The sequence below is a fragment of the Trematomus bernacchii genome, unplaced genomic scaffold (genome assembly GCF_902827165.1).
Source record: "Trematomus bernacchii unplaced genomic scaffold, fTreBer1.1, whole genome shotgun sequence".
NCBI lineage: Eukaryota > Metazoa > Chordata > Actinopteri > Perciformes > Nototheniidae > Trematomus > Trematomus bernacchii.
In genome coordinates this window covers 491633-508579 of record NW_022987469.1, presented here as the reverse complement: position 1 = coordinate 508579, position 16947 = coordinate 491633, and the positions used below count along the sequence as shown (strand labels likewise).

Below are 16947 nucleotides of genomic sequence, written 5' to 3'. Positions count from 1 at the left end.
TAAAATCACCGCTCAGAGGAGAGGATTTATCATTTCTCTAAACGCCTGCTGCTTCCCCTCCTCTCTCCTCGGTTCCCCTCCTCAGTCCTCTGCTCGCATCTCCTGTGGGCGGGACTAAGACACGAGGATAGGAGTCGAGGAGGGGAGTCGAGGAGGGGAAATTAGAGAATTGAGAAGCCGTCAGTGAGATCGCTCTTCTGGAGTGAAGAGAGCGGAAATAATGATATTGCAAGTTACAAACGTAAGATGCATTTTGACGGACAATTGGGGGAAAATATCCTGCATTTTGAATGTCCGATAGTCCACCATTTACACCTTAGTCCCGTCTCGTCAATGAAAACAAAATATACATTTCGTCATAGTTTTTATTATCAAGAATTTATTTTTAGCTCGTCATCGTCTCGTCTTAGTCATGTAAAAAAGGTTGTTGATGAACTTTTTTCGTCATAGTTTTCGTTGACGAAATGAACACTGCTCAGATACTGTCAGGTGTCTTGCAGGTGCTTTGATTTCCTCCCACAATCCAAAGGCATTCAGGTTAGGTGAACCAGAAAATGTAAACTACCCTGATAGACTGTTGAGACCTCATGGTGTTTCCTGCCTCTCACCCGATGCATGCTGGGAAAGGCTGCAGCCCCCAGAGATCCTTAACAGGCTAATAGATTCAGAAAGTGGATGGATGGATACATAACAGGTGCAGAGGTATTTTCTTTTGTGAGCACAGATCAGCTATTACCTTCACACCCACATATGCTGATGGGAACATAATAACATATGAAGCCGTCTGTTGAACAAAAAACCACAAAGAGGTGATCAGCCAAAGAAAAGAACAGACCCCTGGGGAACTCCACGCTATTTTTTAACTATGAAAACATGTAATTATTGATCAACACGTAATGATCCCTTTCCTTTCAGCAGAATCCAAATTAATTTTGCACTGTGCTAGAAAGTACAGACAGTCTTGCATCATTTTGTAATTGACTGGGATTTTTATGTTTATTTTAAATATATGCCTTTAAGACCTTACCAAGAAGAGTCACAGTAAGAAATCCAACCACATCACAGCAGTGGAAGCTGGCACATTTTTCTCTCACATTCTCTACCAAAATGTAAGCAAAGTTATACACAAACACAAAACATATGTCATATTACAACGCAGGGCTAGCTCAAAGGCACACAGCACTTGATACAGTCTATTATTTTAGTGCCTATTTTTGTCAACCTCCTTATTATGCTTACAGATCCCTATCCTGTAGCCCTCATTGGACAGCAGTGTTTACTTTCCTAAACATGGCTAGTTGCATAGCATCATCCAGTGTTGTAGTCAAGTCACCAATTCACGAGTCCAAGTCACTCTCGAGTCACCACTCTTCGAGTCCGAGTCCAAGTCCGAGTCACCAAGGGAGAGTCGTAGTCGAGTCCGAGTCCAAGTCCGAGTCACCCAAGGAGTGTCCGAGTCGAGTCCGAGTCCGAGTCATCATTACCTGTGTTCGAGTCCGAGTCCAAGTCCGAGTCACCCAAGGAGTGTCCGAGTCGAGTCCGAGTCCGAGTCATCATTACCTGTGTTCGAGTCCGAGTCCAAGTCCGAGTCACCCAAGGAGTGTCCGAGTCGAGTCCGAGTCCGAGTCATCATTACCTGTGTTCGAGTCCGAGTCCAAGTCCGAGTCACCTAAGAAGAGTCCAAGTCAAGTCCGAGTCACAAGTCTTCATGTATTAATCTTCGTGGATATATGTGTTGAAATGTAGCTGCTCCTCTACATTGCTTTTATCCTGTCATGTTATACTAATCTGTCTATTGAACTGCTGTGAAGCCAGTTTGGCTACAATTCTTGTAATAGGTGCTTTACAAATATAAAGCTTATTACTAATATTAATATTATTATTATTATATATAAATAAACTATGTTTAAAATGAGTTACCTTTTAGAGAAGTGATTATATTTGTATGCCAATATTTTCCTATGGTAAAGTTTTCGTTTTGCACTTTTATTTTGATAGTAATAAGATCGGGACTCTTATTTTGAAGGAACTTTTACCGGTTAAATCGGTTTACTGATAAAGATTTAGCCCCAGAAAGCACATGGCTACTTAGCATGCAAAATGACGTCATTCTGCATGTTAAGTAGCCGTGTGCTTTCGTGTTATCAGCTGAATCTTTATTTATTGATTAGATCACGTTACTCTGATGATAGTGTTCAAGACAGCCTATTTGTCTGAACTCGATGTTTAGAGTAATGTGTTACGGAGCCTTCTCTTCAATATTGTTTCCACATAGAGCATTTTGCCAGCTCTTTTCCAATGTGGAAGCAGAATGTGTGAAAGCATACAGCACGATGCGGGGTGTGTCTCTAGACATCTTTAGACTGGAATAGCGGGGCCCAGTACGTGAACTCGCCTCGCAGCCGGTGCACACGAGTCCGAGTCCGAGTCCAAGTCGGAGCGTCAATGTACAAGTCGAGTCCGAGTCATCATGGGGGGAAAAATTCACGAGTCCGAGTCCGAGTCCAAGTCAGCGTACGCGATAATTCACGAGTCCGAGTCCGAGTCCAAGTCATCGTGTGCGAGAATTCACGAGTCCAAGTCCGAGTCGCGTCAATCAGTGCGCGAGTCCGAGTCGAGTCACGAGTCCCGAAAATCGGCACTCGAGTCCGACTCGAGTCCGAGTCCAGGACTCGAGTACTCCATCTCTGGCATCATCCATGTGGACTCTAGTTTGTTCATGCTTTTTAGTTTTTTATGATATGTGCTTTAAGTCACTCACATCTGTCTGGATCCATGCTGGGTCTGGTCCACAGACTGGTCTGATCCTGACGTTTGAAAAGGGAGGCAGGGGAAGCTAAATATAGCACTGGTGTTGCTACAGGTAGTTAGCCAAGCCTTCTTGCTAAACCAGCTCCTTGAAAAAGAGCACGTATACTGCCTTCCTCTGTAGTGTCCTCCTCTCAAAGGGTGTTTCTTTAAACAGGATCTTCCTTCTCCATATTCGCTATCTAGTTTTGTTTACACTCCGTCTCCGTCTAACTCTCTCTCATTCAAATGTCAATCACTCACTCTGGCGCGAGAGTCAATGGGCAAAGATTTCTGCGCCCCAAGCAGGAAACACGTGATTTATCAGTAACTTTAGACATCGTAAAACAATTATTTATGAATATTTTATCGTAGATTATACATTCAAATGTTTTTTTATGACAATCTAGAATGTGGGAAGAGGTGGGGCGGCGCCCCTAGCACCCCTATGGGCCGGCCGCCACTGCATCACAGCACTGTGACTCTTCTTGGTAAGGTCTTAAAGGCATATATTTAAAATAAATAAAACAATTCCTGACCCTGTTTTTCTGGTAAAATAAAACATTTGATTCAATCACCCTAAATGGCTGTAATATAGATTGCAACCACCTTTTTCTCATCTTATTAAAACAGTGCAAAATATTAACATCTAATACCAAGATTCCTCATCTCTCTTATTTTATTTTGCCCATTGTGCAGCAGCAACAAGAAAAAGGGGTCCATTCCCATATGTAATTACAACCACAGCTTTGTTTGTAATTCAATACATTTACTTTTAATATATTCCTTCTGGCTTAGATGCATGAGTTTTGTTTCATCACCCCAAATAAAGGAGGAAAGTTTCGAACAGCACAGCAAGAAAAATCAGATTTCTTACTTTCGCTCTTATTAATTATACATGGCAAACTCACAGGCTAATATGGGCCCACGGGAACTGCCCAGTTGAGAGAACAGCTGACTGCTGACAGCAGGCAGAGGAGGGAGCGTGGATAGTGGCTCAACGGCTCCCTCTAGTGGAGGTTACAATGTGACACATTCTCAACATCCTGAGATATTTTTCCCATAATAAGCTGTTATCTTGTCGTCATTGATGTTTTTACACAGTTATTTGTTGGGGGGGGTGGTGCTTCAACAGGTACTTTACTCATTTATTGGGATCTGATTCTATTAATGTCTCCTTCATTGAATGGATAACCAATTGGGTTTTAGTTCATTTCCCTCATGACAAATGCAAAGAATAAAATCAATAATAATGATATGAGTGCTATTTATTTTTTACAATGCAAATGTACTCATTTGATTTTATTAACATGTGCTTGTCTCTTTAATCAATATGTTTGTCTACTCATTCATTTGTTTTACCTCCACTCTCCCTTTGCTGTGATGTGAAGTACATTTCCCCACTGTGGGACAAATACATTTCTGATTCTGATTCTCTGTTCTTTGTCTCAGATGTCAATATGGCTGGAGAACCAAAGCCGAGCAGACCCAAAATCCTAAAGCGATCAGCATCTTCTCTCTACAGGTACTCAAAGTGTTACTTTGCACTTTTTGCAGCAGGCACAGGTTTTCTGAAGGGCCAGGACTTGTATCAGAAATCCAAAAAGAGACTGTAATACCCACACCTGTGTTAACCAACAAAAACAAACGCAGGTGCTCATGTGGGACTGAGATCTAGAAACTGTAATTGAAAAGGCCAAGGCTTTAAAACAGCTACACTGCATAACAGCACCCTGAGGAAGGTGGAGGCCGAGATCTGTGTTTATTTAGAAGGAGTCTCAGGCTTCTGTTTAACATCTTATTTATTTATCTTATTTAATCGTTCATTTGGCAGGGACAATGCACGGTAATGAACACTTAAAACATTAAAATGTGTCAAGCGTAACAGTGCCAGATTTAGCTTTGAGCTCATTTCCATCCGCAGTCCCTCACATAAAACATTTAAGAAGTTTACATTTTACAAACATAGCAAAAACAAAATACATGATATGCAAAAGGTAGCATACACAAGTATGTATGTCATGGTAATACAATACAATACAATCTCAGCCATGCCCCACTTTGACAGGACTATTAAGACCTCACAAGTCTATTTCTAGAGTCTGATTGTTCCTTTGACACTATAATGTGATTTAATGAATTCATTAAATCACATTTCAACGCTGCATTAATGTGTGTGGGGGGGGGGGGGGGGGGGGGGGGGGGGTGGGGGGCAGAAGGATGAAAAAAGGAAGCTGAGAGTAGAGGTGTCATTATCTGCACATAGAAACAAAGAAATATCCATCCCTGCATTTCTAACGGATACTAGACTGGAAGTGGGCATAGTTTATACCAGAAGTCACATGAAATCAAGAGCATTATGTATTTCCCAATCTTTATGTGCGTTGGCAATATACTGTTTGTGTGTCTTAAAAGCCCGGTGTAACCCAAGCAGGATGTTTTTTTGATTATTGGGGTTTCGGAATAATGGGCCCTCAATGTTTCACTCCCCTTTCAGTCGTGTTTTGGTCCCACCAACTCGTCAGAGTTGATCTATAATTCCTTCAGCGTTGTCACTATGGACAATCACTTACAGATCACAACAAACTTTCAATTGTGAAACAAAATTGGGAAATGTGATTTCAGTGTCGGGCAGTTTTTTGTATTTTACATCGTTTACAGAAGGAACCTCAGACATCACTATGCTTACCCTTCATTTGTACTCAATAACAATTGTAAAATATGTCAGCACAAATTAAACATGCTACACATCAATTTCAACAGTTCAGTTTGGGTTGTCATGCTCTGTTTTGTCTTTGTCATATTTACGTCTGTCTTTCTGTCTCTTGGGGTGAGATGAAGTATTTGGTGGTTTCTTTGTCTCTCCCACAGAGGTTATAATTATTGCTTTTTCTGTGCAATTTTAGTCTTTGATTCCTATAAGCTACATGGAAACCCCAAAGCGTTGTTGTTCCCTTGTGTTGTTTTCAATGTGGTTTCATGCTCATGATATGAAAAGTATTGTATGACATGTGTTTTGTACATTCACTTTGTGCTATTGTGCTTCCTCCCCAGTGGCTATGAGTTTGACTATGATTTCTGCAGAGAAGACTTCTATGACAGGTAAGAGAGAGGACAGTATTTGTGGTTCCTCCAGGATTGTTCTGCCTTTTAGAGCCAGCAGGACTGTGGTCAGGGAACACATAGACTCTTGGCTCTAGTGATATCAGAAAAGGTTAAACATGCTAACCTCTAAACCTAAAATACAAGCAAGTAAGATGTTAAAGCACTCTTCCTTTTAACCAGGGGAAATGTCAAGCATGTTTTTAACAATAACCAAACATGATGGCTTTGATGATAGACATTCTTAAAAATAAGTAGAACAAGAAAAATAGTGTAGGTTTATCGGACAAATACAAGGTAAATCCAAAATATGATGAAGTCTTGCTGTAGGATGAATAACAGATTAGCGGATGAACCTTGTTGCGTGTATCCAAGAGTTTGTACAAAGTGAAACATTCATTCACTTGCAAAACATTAACTTCAAAAAGGAGGAATCACACAAGCACTGGTATTAAAGATGACATATTAAAGACATTAAGACAACAATTACGACAACAATCCAACTCACTTGACAATAATTATCAATATAAAAAGTCTTAAAAAGTGTGTTTTGCTCTCTGTCGAGTTTACGTTTATATTTGTCTAACAGAAGAACTTGCTTTTTGCAGAGATATATAAAACTGATCAAGTTTCCCCAGTGTTTCCTACAGTCAGAGAGACTTACAGTGTTTACAGTGTTTGACTTTCAATGGTTGTTTGTACTGTTAAAAAAGAAGTTATCCAAAGATAATCAAACACAATATATTCCAATAGTTTCCAAACACCAACTGAAAATGTGTTTTTTTTAGAAAGAAGAAAGCTTCACTGGTTAGCAAAAGCTTACCTGGTATCGCAGTTAGGGGCTCATTTAAAAGGTGCAAAGAGAATTACTGTATGCATTTGAGCCTTACTTATGCTGGTCAAGTAGCCACAAAAACCACTCAATCCTTTACATAATTCACCCCTCAACTTGCATTATTTCAAACAAAGAAAAGGCTTCCAAATTTGCATCCGACAACAGTCTGACCTAAAATAGAAACGATCCAAAATACAGTTGAAGCAAAAAGATTCAAACAGATTAACACGAGGCTAGCAGCAGGATGATTCTCCAACAATTACACAACACCTGATGTTTGAAAGATTCACAACACATGTCATTTCCCCTGCAAGCTCCAACAGTTCACACTCTGCACCTGTTCCCCCTGTGATGGTACAAATCAATCAAGTGTTAGACAGACTCAAAGTGAGACATGAAACATAACTCAAGTGGAGAAAATAAAATTGTGGCTTAATTCAGGTCATTAGGCATTGCACTTCTTGAACACCTCAATTAGAAACAAAGCAGATGTCTTTACTAATAAACACAGATCTAATAGAGTGGTGCAGTGATAACGTAACACAATGTTTTTAGGTAAAGATGACTAATATTTAACATATGACTCACTTTAAGAAATTAAGTAAAATCTAACTCAATTACTTAATAAAACGTATTACTTATACATGAGTAATATTTACTCCTAATCGTAGGCAGCTATTTACTTAATAATTTTAAGTAATAATTGATCCATATTACAAATTAATATTACTTTATTAGTAAGGTTACCAGTAAACAATGTATTTCCACACACAAGATTTTATTGATCATGTTTTTTTTTATTGACCAAATGATCAATTTTTTAAGTGCAATATGGTCATACATTGAGATTATTTAAACAGTTAAGTGCATTTCAATTGTTAACACTGAGCAGAATCTTCAAAATAGTCATACAATCACATTGTTTTAACAGTAAAGTGCATGGAAATTGTAAACATTTTGAACATAATCTTCCAAGTGCAATTTACTCAACTATTAAAACCTTTACGTGCCAGTAAACAGTCCACTTTTAACAGAAAAAGGTTTCTCCACATCCATTACATTCCACATCACATTATTTTGTGTTTGTGTCACTCGGCACTAAAACAAGTCAACATCCACATCCACTTCAGAACAAATTGTTTATTTGAGGCTCTGGACCTTTTTGAGCAGCTTTGCTCCATCAAGCTCCATCAAGGCTGCTCCATCAAGTCTCCATCAAGCTCCATCAAGGCTGCTCCATCAAGTCTCCATCAAGCTCCAAAAACAGTTTTTAGAATACCTCAAATGTGTATTTGAGCTTGTTGGGGTATTCCAGGTTGAGGGCGTAGATGAATCCCATCAACAATGCACATGCCTTTGTTTGGTTTCCGCACAAATTCAAAACTCTGAATGCTCGTCATGCTCGTCCTCCATGTTGAAAAGAAAGAAAGAAAAGCATATTCACTTTAAATTAGGCATATTAGTAGTATTACATATCCTGCTTCAATCTCATTAGTATGCATAAAAAAGTGACAGGTCACACCTTCTAAGTCCCGCCCCCTAATTATGTTAATGACCCCCCTTTGATATGCTAATGAGCCCCTTTGTTCGAGGTGTTATCGCGTACAGGTGTTACATCCTCACCGGTAGCCCCCCCCCCCCCTCAGACCACCCCCCTCCCCCTCACATACAGGTGTTACATCCTCCCCGTAGCCCCCACCCTTCTCAGCCCCCACCCCTCTCAGCCCCCACCCTCTCAACCCACCCTCTCCTTACAGCAGGTGTCACATCCGCCCTGTCGCCCTCACCCCTCCCTCCATATTCCCGCCAGAAGATAGTGAGGGGGTGGAGTCAGTCATAAAAAAAGAAATCTATGCAAAACTAGATAAAAGCCAGTCATTTCCACTCAACAAGTCACCTAAACTTTCAGAAAATAAAATGGCAAAGAGACGCATCGATATGGGTTTAATCAGCGAAACGCCGGTAACAACTTACCACCATCCTTCGGGGGCGCCGGTCAAGAAACGGATGCAGTATCTGTGCCGGGTTCAAACCCCTCCCGCAGAGGCTCTTCATGAAAAATGGAGTCTGGAAAATGGAGATGTTTGGGGTTTTGTGTTCAACTATATGGCGAACGAATTGCACTTCTACAATCTGAAGAATGGAGAAACCTATGGACCCAGCAGTGTTAAAGCGACGTTGACCTCAACAGATTGGGCTGTGTTAACTCTGGTGGCTTCCAGAGATCTCCGTGCAACCGTTGTATCAGAAAAAGCAGTGCATCAAGAAACCACTGTGGATCCATTGTGGAATCATTCATCCCTTGTACGTGCAATGTCTATGAAACCTGCATCAAAAAGCAAAGAAACGCAAACTGTGGTTGAGATCAAAGAAGAGTTTTCATCGCAACCCCTCCATGTGGAAGAAGAGGAAGAAAATATTCACCCGCCGCCGCCAGTGAAAAGAATCCTGACAAGCACCGTCTGGGAAACTAAAAGCGGCCCGTCTGGTAGATGGTATTACCGCTCAAGCCGTTTGGTGACACGGGGGAAGGACCCCTCTGATGATTTTGTTTTGGAGTATTTCAACTCTACATGTGGGGTTTTTCAAACATCTTTGCGTGTGCCTCTGGCTGCTTGGCTGAAAATGATCGATGAAAATCTACAAAGCTTAAAGAACTTTTTAAACAGAGTCAAACAGCGATAGACATTATAATGGTGAAAAAAACTCTCACTTTTGCAGATGACTCCTCCTCCTCCGCCTCCTCCTCCTCCTCAACATAATAAGTCCCACCCCTCACCAGATCATTTAAAGCTAAGGACCCACTAGGACAACCGTTGAAGACTAACCATGGATCTGAGAAAAAACAAGTCTCTCCCTGCGAGCTGCGACATGGAACAAGCCCTGGATCTGAGAAAAAACAAGTCTCCCCCCGCAAATTACAGCCTGGAACAACCCCTGGATCTGAGAAAAAACAAGTCTCTCCCCGCGAATTGCAGCCTGGAACAAGCTCCTGACAGACCGCCATGATCTCCAACAATCTGGACCCCCGAGCTCAACAGTGATGACGATGGCGTTGATGTTACTGGCTGGGGGCTTGTGTATCAACCTCCATCTACTCCACCAAAACCCCCGAGGAAAACAGCAGCTTCTTCAGACTCCTCGGTAGAAGACGACGATGGATCGACATGCTATGCTTATAACTATGGTTATACTTCAGAGTATGATGCTGTAGACGGGGCAAGGACAGCTTCATTCCTGAATACGGTAAAAGCTGTGGTGGTTCATCTGTTGGATAAGGTCGTACACATGTACAGAAAGGAACAATGTTATGGCTGTCAAGTCGATCACCCCAGTCAAATGCAACATGAGTGTTTGTTTGAGATGCCAGAATATTTTCTGGAGCGAAACTATGATGAAGTGGTAAAGAGACTGTGGACCGACCGTTTCATTCCAGCCATTCGGGGTTCTCTACATTCGAGCAAGCTTCATATGTCGGAGAGAAGGATCTTTGGAGCTGCCGAGGCGATTCTTCACAATCTCAGAAGCACAAGACGCTTTGAGGTTAAAATCAACAAGCTTTACGAAAAGCTTGTTGAAAACGACGAGTCACAGCTGAAGAATATAGCAGACGCATGGGACTTTTGGCAGCGAAAGGAAGAGTTTGAAACTTATCTGTAAAAAGTACCACCATGTTTTTTATTTTACTTTTTTTATTTTTATTTTACTTGATCTAGTGTGTCCTTCTCTGTAATCATGTTTTTTGATTTAAATTGTTTTTGATTTTCTGTCTGGAGAAAAATGTTTTTAAAAATCTGTTGTTGATATATGCATCAAATCAATAAAAATGTGTTGTAACAAAACTGTTGTATTCATTACCTCATTGGGACGGTAACAGAGAACATGTCTGAGAAACGTGTCATGCAAAGAGTGTATTACACTCCCTCTAATCCAGGGAGTTTAGGGGGCGTTGATAAACTCCATAGAGCTGTACAGAATGAGATGGGTAAACAGATAAATGTAGAGAAAGTCAGAGATTTTTTATCTGAACAAGATGCTTATACTTTACACAAGCCGGCAAGGGTACATTTTGTAAGAAACAGAGTTTTCGTACTCAGACCGCTACAGCAATTTCAAGCTGACCTTTGCGATATGCAGTCGTTATCCAAGCATAATGACGGTTTTAATTATTTGTTAACAGTCATAGATGTATTTTCGAAAAAAGCCTATGCACAGGCAATAAAGAAGAAGACTGGTGTAGAAGTGGCGAAAGCCTTTGATAGAATTTTAACACACAGTCAAATTCCTAAAAAGATGCAAACAGACGCGGGGAAAGAATTCTTTAACAAAGTTTTTCAAGCCTTATTGAAGAAACGAGGTATTGCACATTATGCAACAGCCAGTGATATGAAGGCGTGTGTGGTAGAGAGATTTAACCGTACGCTGAAAACTAAAATGTGGAGGTATTTTACAGCTAAAAACACGCATAGATACATAGACGTCTTGCCTGAACTAATTGAAAGCTACAATAATAGTTATCACCGAAGTATTAAAATGACGCCTCTGCAGGTGACAAAGGAAAATGCGGCTCAAGTATATCGTAACCTGTATACCCCATCCATCCATCGTAAAAAAGCTGCTACGAAAATGAACTTTAAGGAGGGGGAACTTGTAAGAATATCTAAGCTGAGAGGGGTCTTTGATAAAAAATATGAACAGAGTTATACCGACGAATTATTTACGGTGTCTGAAGGCATACCTCGACAGCCCCCTGTTTACAAACTCAAAGATTATGATGGAGAGGAGATCAAGGGGACTTTTTATGAGAAAGAGTTACAAAAAGTGAAGGTATCTAATGACAAGGCTTTTCAAGTTGAGAAAATTCTGAAAAGACGTGTGGTGAGAGGGAAGAAACAGATGTATGTATGCTGGAAGAACTGGCCCGAGAAATTCAACAGCTGGGTTGATGCTGGGGAGATCAAAGATGTATAAAAACAACAGACTTTACGTTCAGTCCTTCATTGCTGCCATGGAGATTAATGAAGGGTTTTATATTACGCTGCCTTCCAATGCCAGTCTTGATGTATTTCAGAACAATACAAGCTCTAGCTACCAGGTAAACTTGGCACAACCTTTGCATTTAGACGGTTCGTGGCAGGTAGCCATGACAGAAATGTCATACCCACACACTTGGTATAACTTACCTCTGGATGTAGCCTATTTTGAATGGATAAAGAAATCAAAATCCCCCGAGATAGTGAGCAAGGTTAAGCTTCAAATGTTCAGTGGGGGTTACTATAGCACCATAAGTCAGCTCAAGGAGGAACTGGAGTCCTGCTTCAGAAAAATTGATTCTGATGTCCATTTTTACTATAGTCCGATTCATCGGAAAATCGAATTTCAGGGTGGTGGACAACATCGTTTTCGCTTTCCAAAGCCCCTCGCCTATATGCTAGGAATAAAACCAGACCAGTGGATCAAATTTGATGACAAATCAGCAACCTACCCCGCGGATATAAATGCAGGCGCAACTCATCTCTACTGTTATAGTAACGTTGTCAGTCATCAGAGAGTAGGTGACGCGTTTGCTCCTCTCCTGAGAACCGTAGATATAAAAGGGACATTCGGTGATACCATCACCCAGTATTTTAGTCCTGCATATTATTTGCCGGTAACAAAAACGCATATCGAAAATATACAGATAGAGATAAAAAACGATCAGAACGAACCAATAAAGTTTACCTACGGCAAGAGTGTAGTGAAACTTCATTTCCGACCTTCAAAAGCGGGGCAATCATTTGCAAAACGATGATTAATCAGGATCCGCAGCGTTTTGTTAGCTACTATGAAAATCAGGCTGGAGGGTCATTGCCTGGTTTTTATGGAGCACCAGTTATGTACGGTCAAGGCATTGGTTCTATATTCTCAAGATTATTTCGTTTTGTAGCACCGTTGGTGAGAAGGGGGTTCGCCATAGCTAAACCTCATCTCAAATCGGCGGCTAAAAATATTGCATCTGATGTAATCAGTAAGGCGGTTCATAATTTCGGCGGCCAATCGGATCACGGGTCTCAAGAAGGATCCGGAGGTCTGATGGTTTTAGCGAGAAGGGCCAGAAAGAGACCTCCAGGAAAACGGGTTCCGGCTGGCTTTAAAAAGGGGAAGCGCTCAACCAAGAGAAAATCATTAGGGAAAAAGCACCCACGAAGAAGGAACACACTGGGGAGAGATATATTTTAGAGTGTTAAATATGGCTCTTTTACATCACAAATCTGCTGAATGTAGCATGGCAGAGTTGGATTTGTTTTCGGCTCCCATGACGCAGCTTTCTATAGATGAAAAACACTACACCGAGGTCCTTCCGTTGTCTGCCATTACAGAGGATGGACCCATTGAATTTTTCATTCCAGGGGACGGGGATAAATACCTTGATATGAATGACACCTTGATGCATCTCAGGGTAAAAATAACCAACGCCGATGGGACTAATCTGGCAGTCGATGCTCCCGTGGCCCTAGTTAATTATCCTCTAAACACCATTTTTAGTCAATGCGACGTTATTCTAGGGGACAGGCTGATTTCTCAGTCCAGTTCGACACATCCTTACAGAGCTATGATTGAAACTTTATTGAATTACTCTGATTCTACTCTAAAAACTCAATTCACTGCCGGCTTATTTTATAAAGACACTGCAGGAGCTATGGACTCTGTAGTGATCGCCAATGGACCAAACAAGGGTCTAGTAAAGAGAGCGGTGTTTACCGCAGAGTCACGAGAGCTTCATCTGATGGGGGCTCTGCATACCGATATATTTTTCAGCGAGAGGCTTCTCCTGAACTCTGTAGATTTGAGAATCAAACTCACCAGATCTAACGATGCCTTTACTCTCATGTGTGCAAATGACTCCACATACCGTCTAAAAATACTGGGGGCCTCGCTTTTTATCAAGAAAGCGACCATTGCCCCAGCCGTGCGTCTAGGTCATGCAGCTGCATTGATGAGAGGCAACGCTCTCTACCCTCTATCTCGTGTAAATATCAAAACATACAGCATTCCGGTGAATTCCAGAATATGTAATCAAGAAAATCTCTTTCTGGGTAATATGCCGAAATACATAGTTTTGGGTATGGTAAATCACGAAGCGTTCACAGGAAGGAGAACTCTTTCACCTTTTAATTTCCTTCATAATGATATGGAATATCTGGCTTTGTGTCAGGACGGCAGACAAGTACCGGCCAAAGCATTCCAACCTCAATTTAACCGGGGGTCTTCAGTCCGAGAGTTTTACAATATGTTCACTGCTACAGGGAGACACATGAAAGATCTCCCTCTGAGTATTGACCGAGAGGACTTTGAACAAGGATACTCCTTATTCGTATTTAATCTCACTGCAGGGGAAGATGCTGACGCATTATCACCAATCACCAGCGGTAGTTTAAGACTGGAAATGAGATTCCGAGTACCGCTGCCCCAGACTACAACTTTAATCGTATATTCTTGTTTTGATTCAATTCTGGAGATTAATTCAAAACGTCAAGTGCTGGTAGATTATTATTAAGAAAAAATAGTACAAAATGAATAATCATCAATTGGACAGTCTCCTGCGACATATGGTGGGGGACTCGTTTGGGGGTGTATGGGCATCAGATCAGCTACCCCAAGTAAAACAATTATTCAGATACCCCGTATACATGATTGTAAATACCCACCCCTCCCATATGCCAGGGGAACACTGGCTAGCAATGACTTTAGAAGGAGACAATGTGGGGACTTTTTTCGACTCTTTCGGATTTCCTCCCAATTTTAGTCATTATCCTAAAAGCATTCTACAATTTCTAGAGAAACAATGTAAAACTATATTACACCATAATCATCAGCTTCAAAATGTCCTGTCTACAGCCTGTGGTCAGCATTGTGTTTTCTACCTATGTAAAAGAGCGTCTGGGCTGTCTTACGAAGATGTGTTATCTCTGTATCAAGATGATGTGATAAAAAATGATGCTACTGTAACAAATTTTGTGAAAAAATATCAACGGTGTGAGAGACGTCATAAAGACACTCATTTTAACCACAGTGTTTGTTCTCTACAAATGTTTAAAGATTGTTACAAAATGTAATTCATTGACAATTTAAAATAAAAAAGGTCTGGAGACAAAATTAATTCAAATGACTCTGTCTTTATTAAAGGGAATAATTTAACCAACGAGGGCTTAACTGTACTGCTCTCCTTGATCTCTTCTTTACTGCAGTCGAAGGAGGGTCTAATTTACTTTCTTCTTCTTCTTGGTCTTTTCCTCCTCTTCTTCTTCTTTTTGTCTTATGCTCTACAGTCTTATGCTCTCCATGCAGTTCACCTGTTTTAAGTAAACTGTATTGTTCACGAGCCTGGCGGTTATGAAAAACGGTCGACGGAACATTTAGCCCCCTGAGAGTATTCAGGAAAACCGTCCAGCCTTTAGGTTCTTCTGTATTTTTATATGACCACGAGAGATTTTTTAATAAATCCATCATATGGGATCCTTTCACAGCTCTACCCATGTCTATAAATTCACCCGTTTCATTCCATCCACCGCTGCTTTGGACTAGTTTATTCATAATGTACTCTGCATTCTTACGGTAACGTTTTGGAAGATTCTGGAGTACCTCATTCTTTATGCCATCAGTGGAAATGCCCTTCCTTTCTTCTCCTTTTTGCAGTCCCGTGTCTTCAGGTAGATTTAAAGTATTATGTCTTTCCTCCTGCCCCGCTTGTTTGAGTAAATTGAGGTATCTCTGCAGCAAGGCGTTGTATTTTCTTATTTTTTCATATGGGGTTATTCCTGTTTCGTTTAGTACGGCTCTCATTTTTTCATCCAGAACATCTTCTGCTGTACGTCTCATTGTTTCCTTGCTGTGGGGGGTAGTTACGCCAGTCGGATTGAGCTGATTAAACTGGTGAGGTGTTAATAAAAACATCTTTTGACTCATGGTTTACTTTGGTCGAATAAGCCCTCCTAAAAGCTGTCCTAAAATGGGAATCACAGCACCTAGCAGAGGCAGAAGAAAACCCCCAGATTGTTTTCTTAAGGCCTTGTGTTTAGTTTTTATGTTGGTCTTTTTACTGGCCAATAGTTTGATAATTTTCTTTTGTTTTTTGAGTTTCTTATACTGAGCCCCAGATAGCGGTATGTTCCCCTTTAAGAGATTTAAAGACAGTTCACAGAGTGATTGAAGAAAATCCGTGGAGCAGTTGTTGAGAATATCCTTACGCTTCGAAGGCCTGGCCTGACATAATGCCTTTAGCAGTGGCATGTTTCTTTTTAAACGAGCAGACATACTGTTTTCAAGTTTTCGGTTTTGGTACGTAAACAACTAGCCACTGTGTACGTAGTACTCCTGACCGAAGTCTATAGATGTCTGGACAGCTGGGGGTCAGGTCCAGGACTAAATATCCATGGGGGTCCTTGGTGGCATCCTCAAAACTTTGTAGGAAAAATGATTTATTACCAGGGTATATTTGCTGAGCAAGTATATTCATCTGTAATCTGTCTCTGGGGTTTTTAAACAAGACCATGTAATTAGTATTCAGACTAATTGTTCGACTATTTTTCCCCTGATGAAACACATTTTGGGTGAGCATCATAACACTCATATTTCTGTGATGGCGGTATTGGGTGAAAAGTCGGACTACTTCTGGATGCTCCGAGGCTTGAAATATAACATCGTCCAATATAATCAAATGACTTTGATCAGGAGGAAATAGAGATTCATCTTCAAATGATTCAGGCAGACCTTTGATGAATTTCATATTTTTATTCTGCTCCTGCAGTTCTGCATACATGGGTTGGAAAGAAGTATAAATCCACACAATATTTTGAGGCTGTACATCCATTACATGAATACAATTTTGCAATACATTCTTGACAAAAAAAGTTTTTCCACACCCGCTGGGTCCTACTATTATACATGAAAAAGGGACACGCAGTCTGGGTTCAAAATCAATTTGGCTAGGTGAAAACATTTTGTCTCTTCTTATTATTTCTCAATACCCAAAAGGCAAAGTATCTCCTCCGTCTAGCAGACGTCTTTTATCAAACACCACTCTGAACTTTTTGGTGAATGACACATTTCTCAAAACGAAACCCTCTTTATTTCGTACAATGTTGTGTTGTGGGACCTCGAGAACCCGCCCCCTCTCAGTGTTTTGAACGTAGCCTTCCACCAGATCTGTAAGACTGTCAAAGTTCACTCGTTCACAGCACTCA

The 16947-nt window shown here is 40.8% G+C and overlaps 1 protein-coding gene across 1 annotated transcript in view; it reads left to right on the top strand.

Moving 5' to 3' along the window:
* Positions 1 to 16947, top strand: part of raly (RALY heterogeneous nuclear ribonucleoprotein) — a gene marked incomplete at its 3' end in the record, with an annotated part of 84224 nt that overhangs the window by 23392 nt on the left and 43885 nt on the right. Inside the window, exons 2-3 of the mRNA XM_034144786.1 lie at positions 4240 to 4312; positions 5842 to 5889. Of these exons, the coding sequence (XP_034000677.1) occupies positions 4240 to 4312; positions 5842 to 5889 (121 nt within the window). The remainder of the gene's footprint in view (positions 1 to 4239; positions 4313 to 5841; positions 5890 to 16947) is intronic.